General features: G+C 35.6%; 2 protein-coding genes across 4 annotated transcripts in view; one reads left to right on the top strand and one right to left on the bottom strand.

The window, feature by feature from the left end:
- LOC110836658 (splicing factor C9orf78) overlaps positions 1-19,532 on the bottom strand; it is a 62,077-nt gene that overhangs the window by 3,570 nt on the left and 38,975 nt on the right. The window lies entirely within an intron of this gene.
- On the top strand, positions 1,851-7,654 carry LOC110836659 (uncharacterized). 2 transcript variants are annotated; one of them, XM_087361335.1, is made up of 5 exons: positions 1,864-1,957; positions 2,700-2,845; positions 4,739-4,848; positions 5,779-5,924; positions 7,313-7,654. In XM_087361335.1, the coding sequence occupies exons 3-5, from the start codon at positions 4,743-4,745 to the stop codon at positions 7,478-7,480; spliced, it is 420 nt and encodes a 139-aa protein (XP_087217461.1). In that variant the 5' UTR covers positions 1,864-1,957; positions 2,700-2,845; positions 4,739-4,742; the 3' UTR covers positions 7,481-7,654. The 2 variants fall into 2 exon arrangements, with proteins under 2 accessions (XP_021933773.1, XP_087217461.1); XM_022078081.2 differs by lacking the exon at positions 2,700-2,845 and having other exon boundaries at positions 1,851-1,957.

Below are 19,532 nucleotides of genomic sequence, written 5' to 3'. Positions count from 1 at the left end.
AAGACAGCCACCTTTGGACTCATCGCCGTGAGAACCTGAAATCCTTAATTTTAATAATATCTCAGGTTTATCAATTGATATTTTAATCTTTACATTTATAGATATTGAGAAGAAATATAAGTACGCCGCGCGACTCTCTAGTAATAAAGGAAGCAAGTACCTATGAAACGTCGGTAAACTTTTACCAGATTACAAGGCGTAATATAAGACAAGTATTCTTCATACTCGCTGTCATGAGAACCTGACGTATCACAACCTAGTGAAATATCGTGCGTCGTCAGGTCTAATATTTCACCTTTAAATCACAGACTTCGGTGTAATTTGGCACTGAGTGGAGGGGAGTTTTCACCAGACACTGTCAGGGGATTATTATCTAGATCTATATCTGTCTAATATACAACCTATTTTGCATGAAGTTGAAATAAATCATTATAATTCACCAAAGGAGCAATTCATCTTAAAATCTGTCATGACATAAAATACGTTTCTTTAAGATCTACAAGTATGATTTATATTTTTATGTATAGCGCATCTTCAAAAATAATTTGTAAGTCTATGCAATGTGTAGTGCGACTGAATTATTTCGCAAACAATATATTTGCGTTTAAAACAAGTTTAGAACAAAGCAAATATATGTTATTTAAACTGAGAACACTATTGCACTCTTGACGTTATCTACTATAAAAAATTTGTGATTTGTCGTTGTCGTCAAAAAATGACGTCATCAAACAATATCACGTTATATTTGTTTACTTGGCATTGTTGTACCAACACAACAATGCCGAGTAAACAAATGACTTGAGTAAGACACTAAACTAACCCCCCCGAAGGGAGATTGGTCAAATGTTTAAACACCCCATTCAGGGGGGGTTGGTTTAGTTTCTTACTCAAGATTTTAAAACGCAACCAGCTACCCCGAAAGGGGGTGGGTTGCGTTTTAAAAACTTGACCAACCCCCCAAAGGGGGGTTTAGTCAAGTGTTTTAACCCCCCCTTTCGGGGGGGGGGGTTGGCTTAGTTTCTTACACACGATTTTAAAACTCAACCAACCCCCCCAAGGGGGAGTTGGTTGCGTTTTAAAAACTTCACCAACCCCCCCCAAGGGGGAGTTGGTTGCGTTTTAAAAACTTCAACAACCCCCCCCGAGGAGCTCCGAAAGGAGCGCTCTGCTCTAGTATAAAAAATACCGAGAAATGAAACCAAATAGTTGTGAAATTAAATTTTAATCGTTGTTTTATTATTTACGTACTGTTTATTATATTTTAAATCTCACCATCGGTACTACATTCACAGTTAAGAAATTCACTTTGCGACATTAATTTGCAATGCATAATCTTAAACATTGCTTAGGCCTGCATTGAATTTTATAATTATATTAATGCCCTTTTTTTAGTCCATAAGGCGCATGCTTGCTATATTTTCGTTCCTGTGTCACGATTCGTAAAATGACTGTCGATGGCCTCTGCAGCAGTATGCTCTAACGTAAATATCTATACAGGTCAGTGCATATTGTTTTCATGCCAACTATCGACTTTATTCCGACGAAGCCTTATCTGATTCTTGGCCAAACTTTTTAACAGCCTGTTTACAGAAAGTAGACAGATTAAAAGGATTTTGCGTAAGTCTCTTAATCCTTGATCACTCACAGATCACGATTCTAAGACGTAATATGTGCTAGACTTTTTGAGGTTAAACATGAAATACGATATTTCTATCACCGATTACACGAACAAAATCAATCAATTTTCCATACTTGAGTACTCAAACCCTGATTATCTGGAAGGAGAGGATTATTTCGATGTACGTCACGGCATCTTAACTTCCCAAGTTTCATAGAGGCAGAAATGCAACTGGGGAGGGGATTTTTGTTTGATAACTCAAATCATTTTAATGTGTAGACTTGGCTAGAAAAGTCGTTTCAAATCTCTTGGAGTGTCTTCTTCAAATATTACACCGAGGTAAGAAGTCAAAATTTATATTGCTGTAATTACACTTGGTTAATTTGTTGCTGAAACCTAGTATTGCACAACGTCTCATTTTGGAAAAAATTAAATAACAAGGATCCTATAATTTACACTATTTATTTAACATTTCCTTAATTAAATACTTAATTTAGGAATTTATAAGATGGTAAGATGGTCATTTGATATCTTGTAAAAATCTGATAAAAATGTACGCTAGCATAATGTATGAAAAATTGTATTTGAATTATTTATCGTTTTGAAGCTTTATATAATTATATACACCTGAGGATGGTTCTTTTGGGAACTGAAACATGTCGTGAAAACATGAAAAATGATGGTATAATGTAAATCGAATATTTCGATAAAGAACATAATTTAATATTTTAAATATTTTAAATGTTAATTATTGTAATATTTTAATATTTAATAAGAATTATTGTGATTAGACGGACAAGATTTAATATACACTTAGGAATTTATGTTAGTATGGTATTCTGTACTTTCAAGTTACTTAGTTGTGGCTTTATAACTCCAAGTCATTACATAACTTTCCAAAATGAATGTTATTTCCTAAGAATGTACAATATTATTATATCTGGTAAATAAACTGAAATGGAATCATTTCATCAGTAGATTGAATATCTTTGGCTCTGTTCGCAAACACTGAAAATTTGTAGACTTTTACTCTCTGAGAGTATATAAATAAAAAAATAGTTTTCCGTGCTTAAATTTGCAGGTTTGACAGAGAGATCGGCTCTTACTTATTACAGGCGAAATTAACTCTTTAACACTCTGAAGCTAAAACTCGGCTAAATAATATTTAATTGTTAATTCCGAACCGCAAATAGAATACAACACGTAAGATCTGAGGTTCTCACGGAGGTGAGTACAAATATGACTGTCTTCTAAGTTGTAGCGCAGTGCAGTCTGATAAAAGTTTGCCAACGTTTCAAAGGTCCTTGCTGCCTCCATCATCAGGGCAAACACTTTACAATTGAAAATATTAATTGGTTACTGTTGTTTAAGAAAATCATCACTGTTTATTCTGAGAATTAAAGGAATGCCATTAATACACTACGTTTACAAATTCCAAAGTTATTTATTATTGAAGTATTTGGTAAACTTAACTTCCGCTGGGCTTTATAGGGTTAAAACTCAGTGACAAATGTGTGTACCTCATGCTTTAGTATCCAGATACTCTATATTTTACCAAGAGAATATGCGTACATAAATTATTCCTCTAAACATTTGTAACCTATTGATCTTTGTAACGGAGATGAGGTATGTTTTCTTTGAGGTCAGAACTAAATTCTTAAATATATTTTTAAAATTAAATAAAATTAAATTATTTGGTTATTCCGTCAAATCACAATGTATTTAAAATAAGATAATTAAAATAATTAAAACATCATTCTTTTTTCCATATCGAATAATCGATTTACAAATGGATTATTCGATATGGAACAAAGAATGATATTTTAATTATTTTAATTATCTTATTTTAAATACATTGTGATTTGACGGAATAACCAAATAATTTAATTTTAATTTAATAAATCACAATATGACGCAACTACACTATTTTATGAAAATTAAGTAACTTTAGTAGTACTCTGTAACGACGAATCTGTCATTGGAGATCAACTATTGAAGACATCTGTACATTTGTATCTATAACGATTCTAAGACGGCAGCCATGCATATTTCTGAAGTTGGACCAGGAACCATAATATGTGTATAATGGCGATGTATCTTAAATACTGAGATAGCATCCCAAGACTTAATTTTTAAGTCAAGTGTTAAGATAAAAATATAAAATAAGAAGATATTTCTAGTGAGAATTTAAATGTGTAGAGTCGGACTGTCGAAAGTTATATTTTTGAAATAAATATTTTTTTATTATGTACGTTGTTACGTGTGTTCAATACAGTACAGCCGATTTGAAACACGAGTGATTTTTAATTCTAATTATTTGTTTTCTATTAGAAAGATCTGTGCAACATCCAGCGTATAGACGCAGTAATAAAAACTCCAGTTTGCAATGTTATTATCCACTTAACTGTTACACTCTTATGTGACTTGTCCCTCGAGATATCGAATGTGATGTGATAAAATCCCGTATGATAAAAATGCGCCAAGTTTGTCGTTCTCTATATCGATATCCCGAATTATAGAAATAAAAATGTTAACATGTAAAGTACATCTCTTATATCGTTTAATCGGCAATAGACGACTAAACTGAAGACGCGAACTATCGACCAACTTTATTTATCCTTGTTCTAGGAAGGGCGAAGCTAAATGACGAGGGAGGTGGCCTAGAGGCCAGGCCAGTTCAACTTCTGTTTCCTATGCAAACAGGAAATACACAGTTCTTGACACAGCGAAGTCGATATTTTCCAATTAACTAATTAACTGCCGAACTAAACCAACAAACTAAGGAATTAATTATTAACACACCCTTTCTTATTTGCAAATATTGTTCTCGGATTTCTGTTTTCAAACATACTTAATGCAAGGTATATTTCTTTTCCTTCAAAGTGAAATTTTAAATTTTAAACCCAAATAAAATAAGTCGTATTAGCTTCTCATATTATTTTTTTTTTTGCAGAAATAAAAAACTGAACGATAGAAAGTATTTACCGAATTTCATAAATTTCAATATGTTTTTCGTAGTACCCGACGTTTGATAAATGTTCAAAGAATTTGTTAACAGTTATGAGAGGACATGAACATATACATTTCAAATTTAAAGACAGTGGCTTCTTCTGTCTGCAGGAACATGAAGTACCTAGCTGTGTGCTTGCTGGTTGTAGCGGGGTCATGTCTGGCCGATTTGTCAAGAAGGAACACATACGGCAGTTACTACGACAAGCTGGCAGATGAGTGTGAGTGTGTCAGAATTTCGCCGCTAGATGGCAGACTATACGAGATCTTACGTGATGGAAGGTTTATTTGAAAGCCGTTATAAGGCTTGTTAATACTCGGTTAACCTTCTATTAAATGGGAAGTTTTACGGTGGAATTATGATTTTTACCTTTTATTAAACGATCCCATAAGCTAATAAAGTGGTTAGCAGAACATATGATTAAAATTTGTGTTCTTTAGTGTTTATGCACACAATTTTCATTGCCACTGAACTCCATTGTCCGGAATCTTAAGGTTATCAGACAAAAACTCAAAGTTTAAAGCCATTTTTAAAATTATCACAAATTAAGTGTTTCTTTCAAAATACGTGGACATGTTTTGCTTTATCTCCGTTCTGTATTTCACAAGCGTCACAGATGTGAATTATTGTTTCTTGGCACAGAAATAAACTATCCGGTCGATATGTTATTATTTTACAATAAATGACACGTTACCTACTGTTTTAATTTTTTTTGTTAGTGTCAGAGATCTTCATGAAGGTAGGAATACTTTGAAACCGATCAAAAATGCCAGTCACTGGACCACAGGGTTAAACTTTCAGTAAAATGACAATCAGTCACCTTAAGCTTGGGTTGGAGCCAATTCGGGAAACTTTGTACGTATCAGACAATGGAAAATACCCACAAACAGAATGTTTGATATATAACATAGTAATTATCACAAACAATTAGATGGTTAGATACAAATACGTTTTATTTGTAATCAATGCGTTTTTTTTTAACAAAGTGAATAAAATTAAGGGACAATGGAATGATCCCATCTGTGCATCCTTATCTCCAAAAAAATATTCAACGAAATCTAATTAAATTTGGTGTTTGGATTCAACAATAACATCGCGGTGTCATTGCGTAATTTGAAGTCCACTATCCTGATGCTTCGCCCTCTTTCAGTGAAGGTGCCGTTCCTCAGGTATCAGCTGGCAGTGGCTGTCGTCGAGGTTGGGGCTAATTCTGAAGACAAATCTTACCCTGTCGCAAACCACCTATTGACGCCAGAAGGCCTTGGACTACCGGATACAGTATTTTCGAGCTTGGAGGTAATTTCTATTGGTTCACACACTTACCACCCACCCTCATACACATACAATCTCCATCATTCAGCATCTCAGCAATACAATGACTAGTCGACTCATTCGTTTTTAACGTTAAGGTAGAGCCAACGTTTGTCCGAAACAAAATTAGGTAATAATTATGAAACGAGGCAGATTAAAGTAAATATGTGGTAACAAAGCTACTGAAACATCAAGTATAGGAATGTAACACGCAGTAATAAAACTGGAAAGATTTACTCAGTGGAGTACATTGACATTCCAACTGTGTTCCTCACACCAAGTCATGTAGAATCGTTGTTTAACTGGTGTTATCTGAGGGTAGTGATACGTCTTAGGTCATTCTTGCAATAATAACATCGCAGGTAATGCAGAATTGAGTACCCACGTAGAAACATTGACCCTTCTGGTTTTGCAAGTTGAGTACCCTGTGAAGAACCGACCAACAGGGAGGTGTTGACAGAGGTATTCTTCGCTCACGCTGGGGTGTGACGAACGCCTTCAAAGGAATTCACCCTTCTTGTTATCACTTTATTGTACTGAAGAATCTATTTTCTCTTTCGTTCTTCATGATAACGAAACGCACCCTTCATTTATACATTTCTGTTATGTCAAAAATGGATTTTCTGCTATGTGGTCTAGCGGTTAGAACGCTGGCCTTGTAATCCTGGGGTCCCGGGTTCGATTCCCGGCGGTGCCCGAATTTATAACTTGTGTTGGGCAAGGCCGTGGTCTAGGCAACACGGAGTTTTCCTCCGTGGCATCCCAACAATTACTCCATTCACACACAGAAGAAGGCAATGGCAAACCACTTCTGGATCATCTGCCAAGAACGTATATGAACAGGTCCCAGTCCGAGAAAAGGATGGAAGGATCCTGTTCATATGGACCTGTCCTCAAACAGAACACTAAATAATAATAAGATGAGGTGGTCTAGCGGTTAGAACGCTGGCCTTGTAATCCTGGGGTCTCGGGTTCGATTCCCGGCGGTGCCCGAATTTATAACTTGTGTTGGGCAAGGCCGTGGTCTAGGCAACACGGAGTTTTCCTCCGTGGCATCCCAACAATTACTCCATTCACACACAGAAGAAGGCAATGGCAAACCACTTCTGGATCATCTGCCAAGAACGTATATGAACAGGTCCCAGTCCGAGAAAAGGATGGAAGGATCCTGTTCATATGGACCTGTCCTCAGACAGAACACTAAATAATAATCTAAAACATTCAGAAGGAACTTAAGGTGTCATAAAACACGAGACGTAATTTGAGAAAAAGCTTTCGTAATAGTGATCTTACGCGTTATATAATAGTGAAATAGGTAACAGTGCATACAAACGCGTAACCAGGCTCAAGGAATGACGAATTCTTTGCTACAGGAACTTGACACTCCAGCCGGATTCAGCAGTCATTTATTCAGCCTGGTGACCAAGGACATGGGACTTAATGTATACCACGTCATTGACCTGATCAGGACGAGTTTCGCCTGCCCCGATAAGAATTCGGGATGCTGGGATATCGGCGATGTTGGCAGTAACTGCTGTTGACATGACAACGAGGTTAAATTAAATCTCCATTTCTGGTTTTCTTACCCAACATTTTATGGGTCCATGTAGATGTGTATGTTCCTTGTACTGAACAAAGATAACTGAATTTGTATTACTAAGCTTATAAAATGATTCATGTAGTGAAATCACGAATAAACGTTAAAATATTACCAACACGATGTAAAAATCTGTAGCTCAAATCGTGTTTTTTTATCATTTGAAACTAACACAGAATAGATTCGTTCCAATATACTTCAGATTGGAGTACTCAAGTTTTCCAAATGAATTGTTTCCAACTTTGCATATCCATTGATATTGATATTTACGTATCACTGATACAAATCTAATTTTCCACACAGTTAGAAGATGTCATCTCAACTGATTAGTCAACAGTGTACCTAAAGCATCGGAAAACTAGAAACAAAATTAGTGATGTAATCAGTAACTGAGTTTAGGTTTTTACATACAGGCAAAAATTGTTCTAACTTCTCCTCAGTTAAATATTCATATCAACAAAAAATGTTTCAAACAAATATTTTTGAATGCGTAATTTTGACTTCCGTGAATAAGCAGCGTCGAATGTCGAAGATTTTTAACATTTTTTCGCCAAACATTAAAGCTGAGTCTTCAGCGTAAAACGCCGAAGTATATATTAATTCAGATGTAAAATCATAAAAAAAATAATTGTTTCAGACTTTGATAAGACGTAAATTTAATCACGCGCACGACTTATATATAATTTAAGATTTGCATAGGATTTTTACTTCATTGATACGAACCAAAATCGAATTTGCTCTATAAATTCATATAAACCACCAATAACAAACATCATATAAATACGTGATATTTGAAGTCGTCTTCAGTTGTCTAACTTGTGACGCTGAGTAGTATATGGTGTGTCTATTCAATTCGCGCCCTGTCAGTAAATTCATTCCGTTCAACTGTCTGTCTGTCTGTCACCATGTGGTAACCTCTCTGTGAAAGAATATTATTAAAATATTTGATTGATGATGGAGCGGTAATTGTGACAACGCCCCACTACATAAAGGCATTTTGGTGTATGCGCCTGACTCATTGAAGGCTTGTAGCATTATTATTGTAAGGCATAATTAAAAATTAAATTTTCGTCCAGTTCAGATATTTTATCTGCTTATACTTTTGTGTGGGGCAATATTATCAGAAATCCAAGTCCTTCTATATCCGTTTTAAATATATTTCGAAACATGGTTACAATGATTTCAAAGTGCTTTTAGGTCAAGACTCAGTAAGGGTCATTATACTTTGTAGTTAACTGTTCTTATGATCATTATGAACAAGGGGAAATTTCACAACGTTTAAGATTTTCAACCTGGTTACTAACACAAAATGTTATCTCCCGTATCAATTTGTTTACAACATGCAATGGGATTAAGCTATACAATGTTAAATCCCCAATCATTCACTGATAATTATTCTGATATTAACATTTAATAGAGATTTCATCAGGTTTAAACAAACATTCTTGCCATAAATATGTCGAAATTTCAACACTGTCAATCAATTTCACTTTGCTGTGTAAATATATAGAGTATGCTCATTATCTGAACTCTTGACTAAATTCTCGGTATTTCGAACAACCTTACTCAAATAGGATAAGTTAAGAAATTTGTAGATGGCTGTCTTTTGAGTTGCTGTCCTCATGATGGAGGCAGCAGGGACCTCTGAAACGTCGGTAAACTTGTACTAGACTACACGGCTCAACAATCCAGAAGACAGCCATATTCAGGCTTACCTGATAGACCCATGTAAGATTTTAGGTTTGCAAATCTTACATGGGTCTATCAGGTTCGCCATGTCTGTGTTTATGTCTATCTGCCTGTTTTTTTCACTTATAACAAATCGAGCATTTCTGAATGGATTTCCGGAATATTTTATATTGGGGAGCTGTGTAAGAAATATACATTTCGTCAAGTTCTAACAGAATAATGCATATAAAATCTCGCAATTAATGCTAAAGTTTCCTGTGTTTCAATCCAGCCATTTGCTTTATAATTTAAATAAAAAAAAATTAAAAGAAACAATATTTTGGTCTCAATTTCCACGGAAACCAAAGAAATTTGATCTCTCTTAGATTTCATGCGAACTAAACAATTATTGTTTAACACTGTGAAAAACGATGTTCATCTAGATAGATCAAATTAAAATAACATTTCCTGAGTCGAAGGAAACAAAGCGTCTCCATCACGAAGACTACATGAAAATTGGTGTTTACAAATTAAAACATGTCCCATACATTAATTAAAATATCAAATTCCGCTTTGATGATTATTTTTAGAATCACATGTATCCCATAAATAAACTCTGCGATGTTATGTTGTAAGGTTCAAACAGCGTCAAATGAGATGAGAATATGATCACTAATGTTAAGTAGGTAAACATTTTGAACGGGGTAGATCATCCTATTTAATTTTAAAGAGACTCTCAACTCTCCGAATTTAAGACAACACACCAGTCTCACAGACACTGATGTTTCTTTGGTTTAAGGACGAAGTTTCCTGTATTCCTTGTGAGCTAAAATCGTATGTGAATAAAACATCTTACGTTATGCATAAGAATGACCCATGTCAGGCCCAACTTCTGAACCGATCGAGAATGAATGCTATGTTATCACCAACGCAGAAAACAGAAAAAGTAAATTTGTGATCTGTAAATATTTTAAGCAGCGTGAGGATGATAGATAAATGCCATGTACTCAGCAGATGTTCAGTATCAAACATGTATCAGGACTATCTCCAGCCGGATTACAGGATTAGCTAAAATCAATCGCAGAATTATTGCACAGTAAGACACTTAAAATCCTCTGATTGAACTAGCAACCGATTTCAGACTGTGATACCATAGCAGCCATATTTTATATTGCGTATAACAAAGTTCACTGGGATATGTAAGAACCATGTTGACTTAAGTTTAAAAAAAACCGCAAATTAACTCTCACATTCTGCAGTCAAAACAGTGACTGAATATTTTTCGAAGACCAGTTTCCATATCAGTTTTAAAACCTGTATTAAATGACTCCAGTTTTGTTTGGTTGACAGTCCATCGATACATCAATATCTGAATATAATTTCAATGCTTATTAACAATATACTACATGTTTCGACCATAATTAGTCATCTTCAGGTTATTATCTTTAAATGTTTAAAACTAATATATGTGACTGCTAAATTCTTACACTAACCTGCACTCCATGCCTTTTAAACCTGCTTTTGTGTTTTTCAGAACAGATGTAAACCATAAGAGTTTCCTTCATAGTGTACGTAGGATTTACACGGTTGATAAGGATACAAGCTTTTTTGAGTGTAGCCAGTAGGCAGTGTTGCGAGTCCTGAGTGCAGATGATACTTTGGAAGATATCTCCGCAACGGGATTATGGGATTAGCAACTGAAATGAAAGGTTGTTCTTGTTATGATGGGGATTCTCAGCTTCGTGACTCGTATCTCTTTATCTTGTAACATACCAGGAGTGCCCAAACTACAGGGGCCACGCGTTACGTTAGTCAAATTTGCGTTTAGGTTCAGGTTTTGAACGTTGCAGTATGTCGTAATAGACGGTGACTAATTTAAATATATATTTTAAAACTCTGTTTTAATGCGTTACTTATAACCATATAAGTAACATTGATCTACATAATGATTACAATAAGGCTGTTATATTGATATTGTTGATAATATTAAAAAGTAACGACATAAAACGTTTTTATATGTCTGTGTTCAAAGTGACTATAGCAATAACCGGTCAGTTCGTGTCTGAATAAGTGGGCAGACACGATCAACTGGCTGAGAGGGCTCTGAAGGAGGGACTTCCGTTCATGGACCCTGAAAATACATATAGATATAACGTCATAATTAATCTTCCTTTCTTCCTTTCTTTCTTTCTTTGTAATCGATTAATTCATGGGCCAGTTAGTTACTCAATAAAATATTCCCTACTGAAAACTACAGCAAGACGTCACTTTGTTTCCTGCTCCAACGATCTCGTTCAATCCATTCCGTTGTTTCTAAGCAGCATCAACTTTCCTATTCTACTGTATTCACTGCAGAACTTAATGAGACAGACAAAGCCTTTATTTAACTTAATGCAAGACACGAATCTACTGCATGCACTCAATTCGTTTTAAATTCTAGATTAGAGCGTCTGGCTCTGTGTATCTAATCTTACTACTTTAGCATTTGAGGATTATGTTACAAAGACCACTTTGGACGGTTAGAATTGTTGTTCTTTTCTTTTTAAATCAACATCTCTCCTGCTAATGTGACTGTGTACTTTTCACTACCCATTGTAACCTGAACTTTTCAGGATAAATGATCTCTATCATTTTCAACTAAGTTTGTGATCCGTTGAGAGAGTATTTCGAGAGATCGAAGTTATACATTACATACACATGGACACAGAGAACGTATAAATTAATGTATGTTCTCCACTCAGACAGTAAAGGATTACACTGTGCATAAAGTAATCTTTTATTCTCATCTTGTAAATTGTGTAAGGTAATTAATGAATGGAGGAAAATTATAATTTAAATACGGAAATATCTAAACAAAGAGAATGAAAGTGAAAAATCAATAAATAAAGGAAAGGAAAGAAGGGAGTATATTTCCGTCCTACCATTTCGGTGACATTGACTGATGTACCAAACAATACATCTGCTTTAAAAACTCTTATAAGTTCTTGTATCAAGGAAAGTATACGAAACTGTATGTCTAATAAATCCGGGAACACAAGAGTATTTTTTTTTGGCAAAATACAAAAAAAAGTTAGGAAGAAAGTTGTTAAAATGATGCACTTACTATCACGAGTCTTGGAAACTTTACCTATGAAAAACAAATTACAACACTACATTATTTTCATTACTAACAGTAAAACGTGACAGCGAAGTTGCCCCTTTGACATGACAGCGAGTGGGTTGTATTTCAAAAATTGATGAAAGTGATAGTGAAGGAGACGCGGTTACCAGGAAAATCTGAAAACAAATCCTCATTTTTTTGTTATGTTAACGTGGCAACATTGCAGTAATTTTTGCTACTGATAATATAAAGAGTGTAGTGACGTAACGGATCGTCCTAGGTCAAATATTTCAACGCTTCATGTTGAAAACACATTAATTACAATATATAATATAATTCAGGTCCATACACAAACTTTACTTACAGATGTTAAAATTTAAAATTAATATTGATATTTGCGCTATTCATCGTTACTACGATGTTACAATAAGATGCAAATAATAAGATCAACAGAACACCTACTATAATAATTTACAAAATAGATAGAATAAATGAAAAACTTGCATTGAAATATAAAGTAGTTTTAAAGAAAAAAACCTGAAGATGATGCTATGCATCGAAACATGTAGTAATGAAAGCGCAATATTGTAACATCGTAGTAACGATGAATAGCGCAAATATCAATATTAATTTTAAATTTTAACATCTGTAAGTAAAGTTTGTGTATAGACCTGAATTATATTATATATTTTAATTATAAAACACAAACATGACGCATTTAAACTATAAACATTAATTACAGTAACTTTTCTCTCCTTACAGTTGTCTGTATATATCGTCATATAAACTATTTTTCTATGAACCAATTATTATTGTTGTATCATGAAGTTATTTCGGTCTATCGCAACTTCCTCAGGGTATTTACACGTAATGCTAATTCAAGTTGAAGGCTTTTGCTATTGAATTAAAATCTGGTGAAGTTAATACCAATCAGAAATATTTTTCAACCATGTATTTTGATACGCTAGATATTATAGTAAATATAAAATGCTGGATCAGACTTACAATTTTAAAATCACTTAAAGTGTTTATTACGCACTTTATCTCGCTAATTTTATATTTTATTGTATAAAAATCGGTATATGTTTTTTTAATTAGACGTGAAAGTATTATAGATAGGGATTTGAAAGGGAGTAACTTTTGGAGAAGAAACAAGGAGAAATAGAACTACAAAAATAATAGATAACAGAAGGGAAGGAAAATATAAGAAATAAAGAATTAATCGAAATAAAGTAATAAGGAATGAATATAAAACAGAGATAAACTATTTTGGAAATGAGGAAACCAAAAGTTCTTCGAAGTAAATTTTTAGGAGTCGTGCTTCAGAGGCAACTTCTCCGACTCGTCTGTAAGGCGAGTAGCCTATTTTGCAGGTGCGCGTAACCATTTGTGGGGTCTGTGATATTTATAAATTACTATATACTTGTATACTCCAATATACATATAGGTATATATGTACATTATGTATGTATATTATGAAGGTATCTAATAAAAAAAGTCTAAGCTGATTTGAATGTCCATCGTGCTGCGTAAAACTCGAATCATTACAAATGATTACGTCACAAATTCGCCGTAATATTTATAGAACTTCCCTTTTGGGATACTTGTAATGCATTTTCTAAACGAATTCACAGACAATATCTTGATATTTGGAGCGGCATGTAGTAATTCATGTAAAGCTATCATCACGGCGAACGAGCGTGTTCAGTCGCTTGAAGCTTGTCTGGTTAATTTATGGCAACACGGGGGCTGAATACGCATCTCGCCTAGAAGAATAACGAAGCATTGCCACTCCGTTAATTTTCTTTTCCTTGTTGATATCGATGGCAATCTTAGGCCACTTTAAAGTGGGATTGCGGGTTCGAATCCTGATGGCAGATGAATGCTTCTCGAGTTTTTCTGATTTATAACAATCGTCGATTATTTAATATCTTTCAATAAAATCTTCTCAGGCAATCAGCCGCGTCAACTGGTTACCTTAGTAAACCGACGTTTCGAGAACCAACTCTGTCCCCATCATCAGGGTTCTGATGTGACTGGATACCTTGGAAGTAGCACAGGCGACTTCCAAGGTATCCAGTCACATCAGAACCCTGATTACGGGGACAAAGTTGGTTCTCGAAACGTCGGTTTACTAAGGTAACCAGTTGACGCTGCTGATTGCCCGAAAAGATTTTATTGATTGTACTCGCCGCGAAAGTCTCAAATCCTATATTTAACATCTTTGTTTCTTTCAGAGATTCAATCGCAGAAGTTACAATATCGAATGATATTGTAATTATAATTAATCGTGATTGGTTTGAAAGATGGCAGTCATCGAATATTTTGATAATATTCACTCGGATAGACGGAGAATATTCCTCAATCAGTGTAACCAGCAACTGGGTCTAAAAGTCCTCTATCGTTAATGTTTCGCCAATCTGCTGGGTAAACTATTATATGTTCTGCTGTTAAACTAGAGGGCCTTTGTGTCGTTTACAAAGTACAAACTTCTGTTCAAATGAGCTTCAAAGTGGGCGATAAATATCTTGCACATTTTCACACAGGGAGGACAATTTAACAGCAATGGGAATATTTTTTTTAACAAATAAGACAGAATTTTGAGGATAATATTTAAAAGTCCTAGGTTTTGAAGATGACGCTTTTCAAGTTATGACATTGACAATAATCTTCATTCTTGTACAAATGTTGCAACCACGGTAGCGGGAGCACATTGGTGTCCATGCAGGGGTGACCAGGGCAGGGAAAAGGTCACCAGTGCAGGAAAGGCCCTGGATCACAAGTCGCTGGGGACCAGACCCCAAAGAAGCCAGCATTCTGGGGACGGGCCATGGCTGTAAACCCCCAGGGGTTAAATAAAAATCCCCAATTAAATTAGGTGTAAAGAGTTTTATCTAGGGGTGTCCCTAGGGTGTGTAATGCCCACAATTTGAGTAGCTCTGTGGGTGACAAAGCCCTTCGGAGGTAGTACTAGCTTTCCTGAGGACTGAACGATTTAACCTGGGGCAGTAGAGGCAATCCGACGAGGGAAAAACCAAGAAATTACAACAGAAAAACAATGACAACATTAATACAAATAACGCTGTGATTAATAGGATATTCTGTTAAATAACCAAGCCAGAGACAAGTTCAAACCAAGACTGACACCATAAAACAATAAACCGACGGCGAAAGCAGATACGAATTTAAATGTTTCAAGTAATGTCACGTAAGCAAGCCCCTTAGCACACTGATGCTTGAAAACACTGCTGCTCGCGACGAGACATCGCGTCAGCACATTTTGATGATGGATTGTGACTCTGATTCACTGGCCTTATGGAGGGGAATAAATGCATGTCGAAATATATTTAACTTTTATAGGAGACGCAGGACTGGAAGGGTTTTTCAAGAGAAACGAATTATAGGCTTCGTGGTTTGTTTCTCCTCAGAATTTACTTTTACGAAGAAAGTCAATTTGACCGAGTGTCTAAGAACCACCGTCGTGAATGAAATTCTCCATCATTCTTAACGTACTTATTCCTCTGATGTCTTCGTGAATGTTACACAAATTCCGTTATGTAAATAAATAAAAATATAACTATTACACAACTGACATATAACGGAGACCTGAGGATTTTTTATTCTTCCTTTCTGTGTGTTGAATTGTACCCGCGTGTAAAACATTTCATGCAGCATGAATTAATAAACTAAAAAAAAAATTACGAGGCTCGTCCACAAAGTAAGTTTCCCTGGGGCCGTTTACAGAAACAAAACACAATTTCATGGAAATATTTATTGCAACAGATACAGCAAGTGTCCAGCTATTTTTCAACATATTCGCCACCGGAATTGAGACATTTGTCATACTGTGGGACCAACTTTTGAATACCTGTGTCGTAGAAGTCTGCCGCCTGGGATTGGAACCACTGTGTGACAACCATCTCCGCCTCTCTGTCATTCTCAAAACGCTGACGCTGACCGGACAGGAATTTCTTGAGGTGTAGGAAAAGATGGAAATCACTGGGAGCGAGGTCCGGGCTGTAGGGTGGATGATTAAACACCTCCCAGCTGAACTCCTGCAGGAGACTTGCTGTCCGTCGAGCCGTGTGCGGCCTAGCGTTATCACTGACCGCACTTCACAGTCGGTGGGAGCTGGAATAAGAACCTCCATCTTCAACAGCTGCAACGATGCTACTGTGAGAACGCGGGAAGTACCGTTAGTGCATGCGCCATGCTACGTCATTGCTCTATCACGTACGCACAGTCGCTTCGCGCAATATAAGGTTTGCTAGCTGTGGGACGAGTGGGAAACTTACTTTTGGGACGCGCCTCGAACCATGTTGGTATTTGTTTAGGCTTGTGTACAGAAACATTGTCAACATTAACTTCTAATACTATCCCATTATTCAAGTGTCATCATCATAAAAGTTCAACAAACCGCATATTTTTACTTATAAATCCTTATGAAAAAATTAATTCCATGGGGTAGAAATCTTCTTGAGAATCTAATATTACGCTCAGCTACTGAAGAAACAGTAGTATTATACGGGAATCGAAGATTCATTGACATGTCCACAACACAATGTTATCGGTCTAGTTCATGAGCCAGATTAATTCAGTCCATATACACTACTAAGATACATTTTAATATTATACTCCAATACTCCAATGTCTTCAAAGTTGTCTTTTAACCTCGAAGTTCGATGAGAAAAGTCCTTTTACTGTCATTCGTTGTGAAATGTTATGAAAGATATCCCATACAATGCACATTAATTTGGAGTATTAGCTCAGACGTCACACGAATCCATTTATCACCTCGGGATCATCAGTTTTGAGGAACGGAGTATGTTCGTTATCTTGTCTAACACCACCCGAACTCTAAATCTGTAGGATAGATTGGTTTATGTGTCAGAAAGCTTGTATTTGCAAAGCATTTGTTTGGAAGTCAGACCATGACACCGGCTAAATCAAAGGAGTACTTTCTTGGGTTTCCATAGCCATTTTAGAAAATGTTGAAAAAAACATCATCATACTAAAAGGGATGTATCTCATTCAAATTATCTGCTGCGTCTGTAATACTAAGTTACATATTAAACTATTAAATAAATTTCTGTACGCTATTAAGCGTAAATAAATTATTTACTGACTGATTCTGAGTTGAAAGTTATGATATGAAACACAACCTCTACATTCGATATAGCACAGTTAAATAATCCATTACTAATTGTCTTTTCCTGCTAAGTACGTCATTCTTGAGCAGGTCAAAACCCACCCTGGATCGAAGAGCCCATGATGATGAAGTACGTCATTCTAAGTTTGGAAACTATAGGCCTATGACGCGGATATATTCAACATTGTTATTTAATCTACTAATCAACAAATTCTGCCATCTACTTAATATTAGTTTTATGATTTTAGCATAAAACGAACCACACGAGCGATCTAACATAAGTAATTTAATTAGACGGAAGTCGTTCCATGCAATGGATTGTACCTGCAGAACTTCATTTTATCACGGAATGTTCACGATGGAATGTACTCATCACCCAGGACATTCCTCAGCCAGCTGTGGAATGTTGCAGTGTGGCTCTAATCCATTACGTCCTTCGATCGACATGCCTGTTAAATGATTCTGAGTCTGAAGATGGCTGTCTTCTGGGTTGATGCGCCGTGTAGTCTGGTAGAAGTTTACCGACGTTTCAGAGGTCCTTGCTGCCTCTATCATCAGGGCGATCGTCCCGCACTGATGATAAAGGCAGCAAGGACCTCTGAAACGTCGGTAAATTTCTACTAGACTACACGGCGCATCAACCCAGAAGACAGAAATCTTCATAATCACCGCCGTGAAAACCTCAAATCCTACATTCTTAGTCTTGTTTCAGAGAGTAACGTCGTATTATTACGCACTTATCTGTACACATATGCAAACGGGCGTTACATACATAAAATAATTATGTATATTTGATATTAGGTACCATCGAATGGCAAGGTAATTGCGAAGAATAAACGTTTAAGGATGTGGAAGCCAGAATTTTATTGGACGGACTAAAGGCAACCACTCAAATATTCCGTCAGGATGTTTGATATCAAGGACGACATTCAAATGTGGGTCCTGTCAAACAGGATGCTGGAGCAAAGCTCTCCGAATTGTGTGGATAAAGTACAGTCTTAAGAGCAAGTATTTATTTACTTCAGTTTCTTTACGAAAAATAAATGCAATGAGGAAGTAGCATGTTAATGCAAGTGTTACACTTCAGTACCGTAATCTTATGAAGATAAAAGCTATGATGCTTCAGGTTGTAATAATATTTTTATATCCAAGATACGAATGTTTTGTGAAAATTTATTTCAAGGAAACGTGTATAAAATAACTAATTCCGTCTCTAACTGCCGAGTCAATAACGCTTTCTGTACACAACTGCTGTTAATTTATTTAAATTACATTTGTAATCAGTGAATAGTTTTGGATTCAGAGAAAATTGTGTTTGCTGTACAGAGCGCTAATTATGTTCGCCACTTACTACAGAAAACCAATTAGTGCGTGTGTGATACGTTACAATATCTGAAGTATTTCACTATTGAATCTTCCTGGGTATAAACGGCTTTGTTCTGCAAATTGGGATAAGAACAAAACTTGTTGCGCTGTTGACTTAATCAAGTAACTGCTTCGTTAAGTTTCAAGGTAATTGGAAGATGAGGAGATGTACCAATAAAATCGACGATGCAGCGTAGCGGTATAATCTCGGACATGTTAAATTTCACATTAAAACGTGTAACAAGCACGGACGTATAAATATATGATTTTTAATGACAATGAAAGACATACTGATTTTTGGATTTTATATAATATAGGAAAGTAGTAGAAAGGTAAGATATTTGTGAATGACCCACTTTTGATTTTGTATAAGGCAGTAACTGTAATTATATGCAATAGTTTCGATTTTCCTCAGTCATTACCGCAGAATACTAAGATAGAAATAATTCAGAGCGGTAACCATACTTGAATATAATTTGTTTCAACATAAATTGTACAATCTGTTGAGAATGTTTAACTAATGTGTTAGCAATGGAATAGGGAAAAAATGAAATCACAATAACATTTATTATTCATCACATACAAGTCAACAGCTGCATTACAACAAACAAGGCTCAACCATTAACATAGTTCAAGTTCATATGGAAGTCACGACAAGATCGGTCCTCTAGTTTCCCAGATATTGGTCTTTAAATTTTTCAAGGTCATATATCT

This window comes from Zootermopsis nevadensis, unplaced genomic scaffold (genome assembly GCF_977971745.1).
Source record: "Zootermopsis nevadensis isolate Lab colony 2312 unplaced genomic scaffold, Znev_1.0 Znev_ptg000003l, whole genome shotgun sequence".
NCBI classification, from domain to species: domain Eukaryota; kingdom Metazoa; phylum Arthropoda; class Insecta; order Blattodea; family Termopsidae; genus Zootermopsis; species Zootermopsis nevadensis.
This window is presented reverse-complemented; position numbering and strand designations above follow the sequence as displayed.

Bases quoted from the DNA above. Each gene is read 5' to 3' on its own strand.
- LOC110836659 (XM_022078081.2), top strand. From the start codon at position 4,743: ATGAAGTACCTAGCTGTGTGCTTGCTGGTTGTAGCGGGGTCATGTCTG. The intron at 4,849-5,778 runs GTGAGTGTGTCA...GCCCTCTTTCAG, and splicing joins CGACAAGCTGGCAGATGAGT to TGAAGGTGCCGTTCCTCAGG. The intron at 5,925-7,312 runs GTAATTTCTATT...TCTTTGCTACAG, and splicing joins CAGTATTTTCGAGCTTGGAG to GAACTTGACACTCCAGCCGG.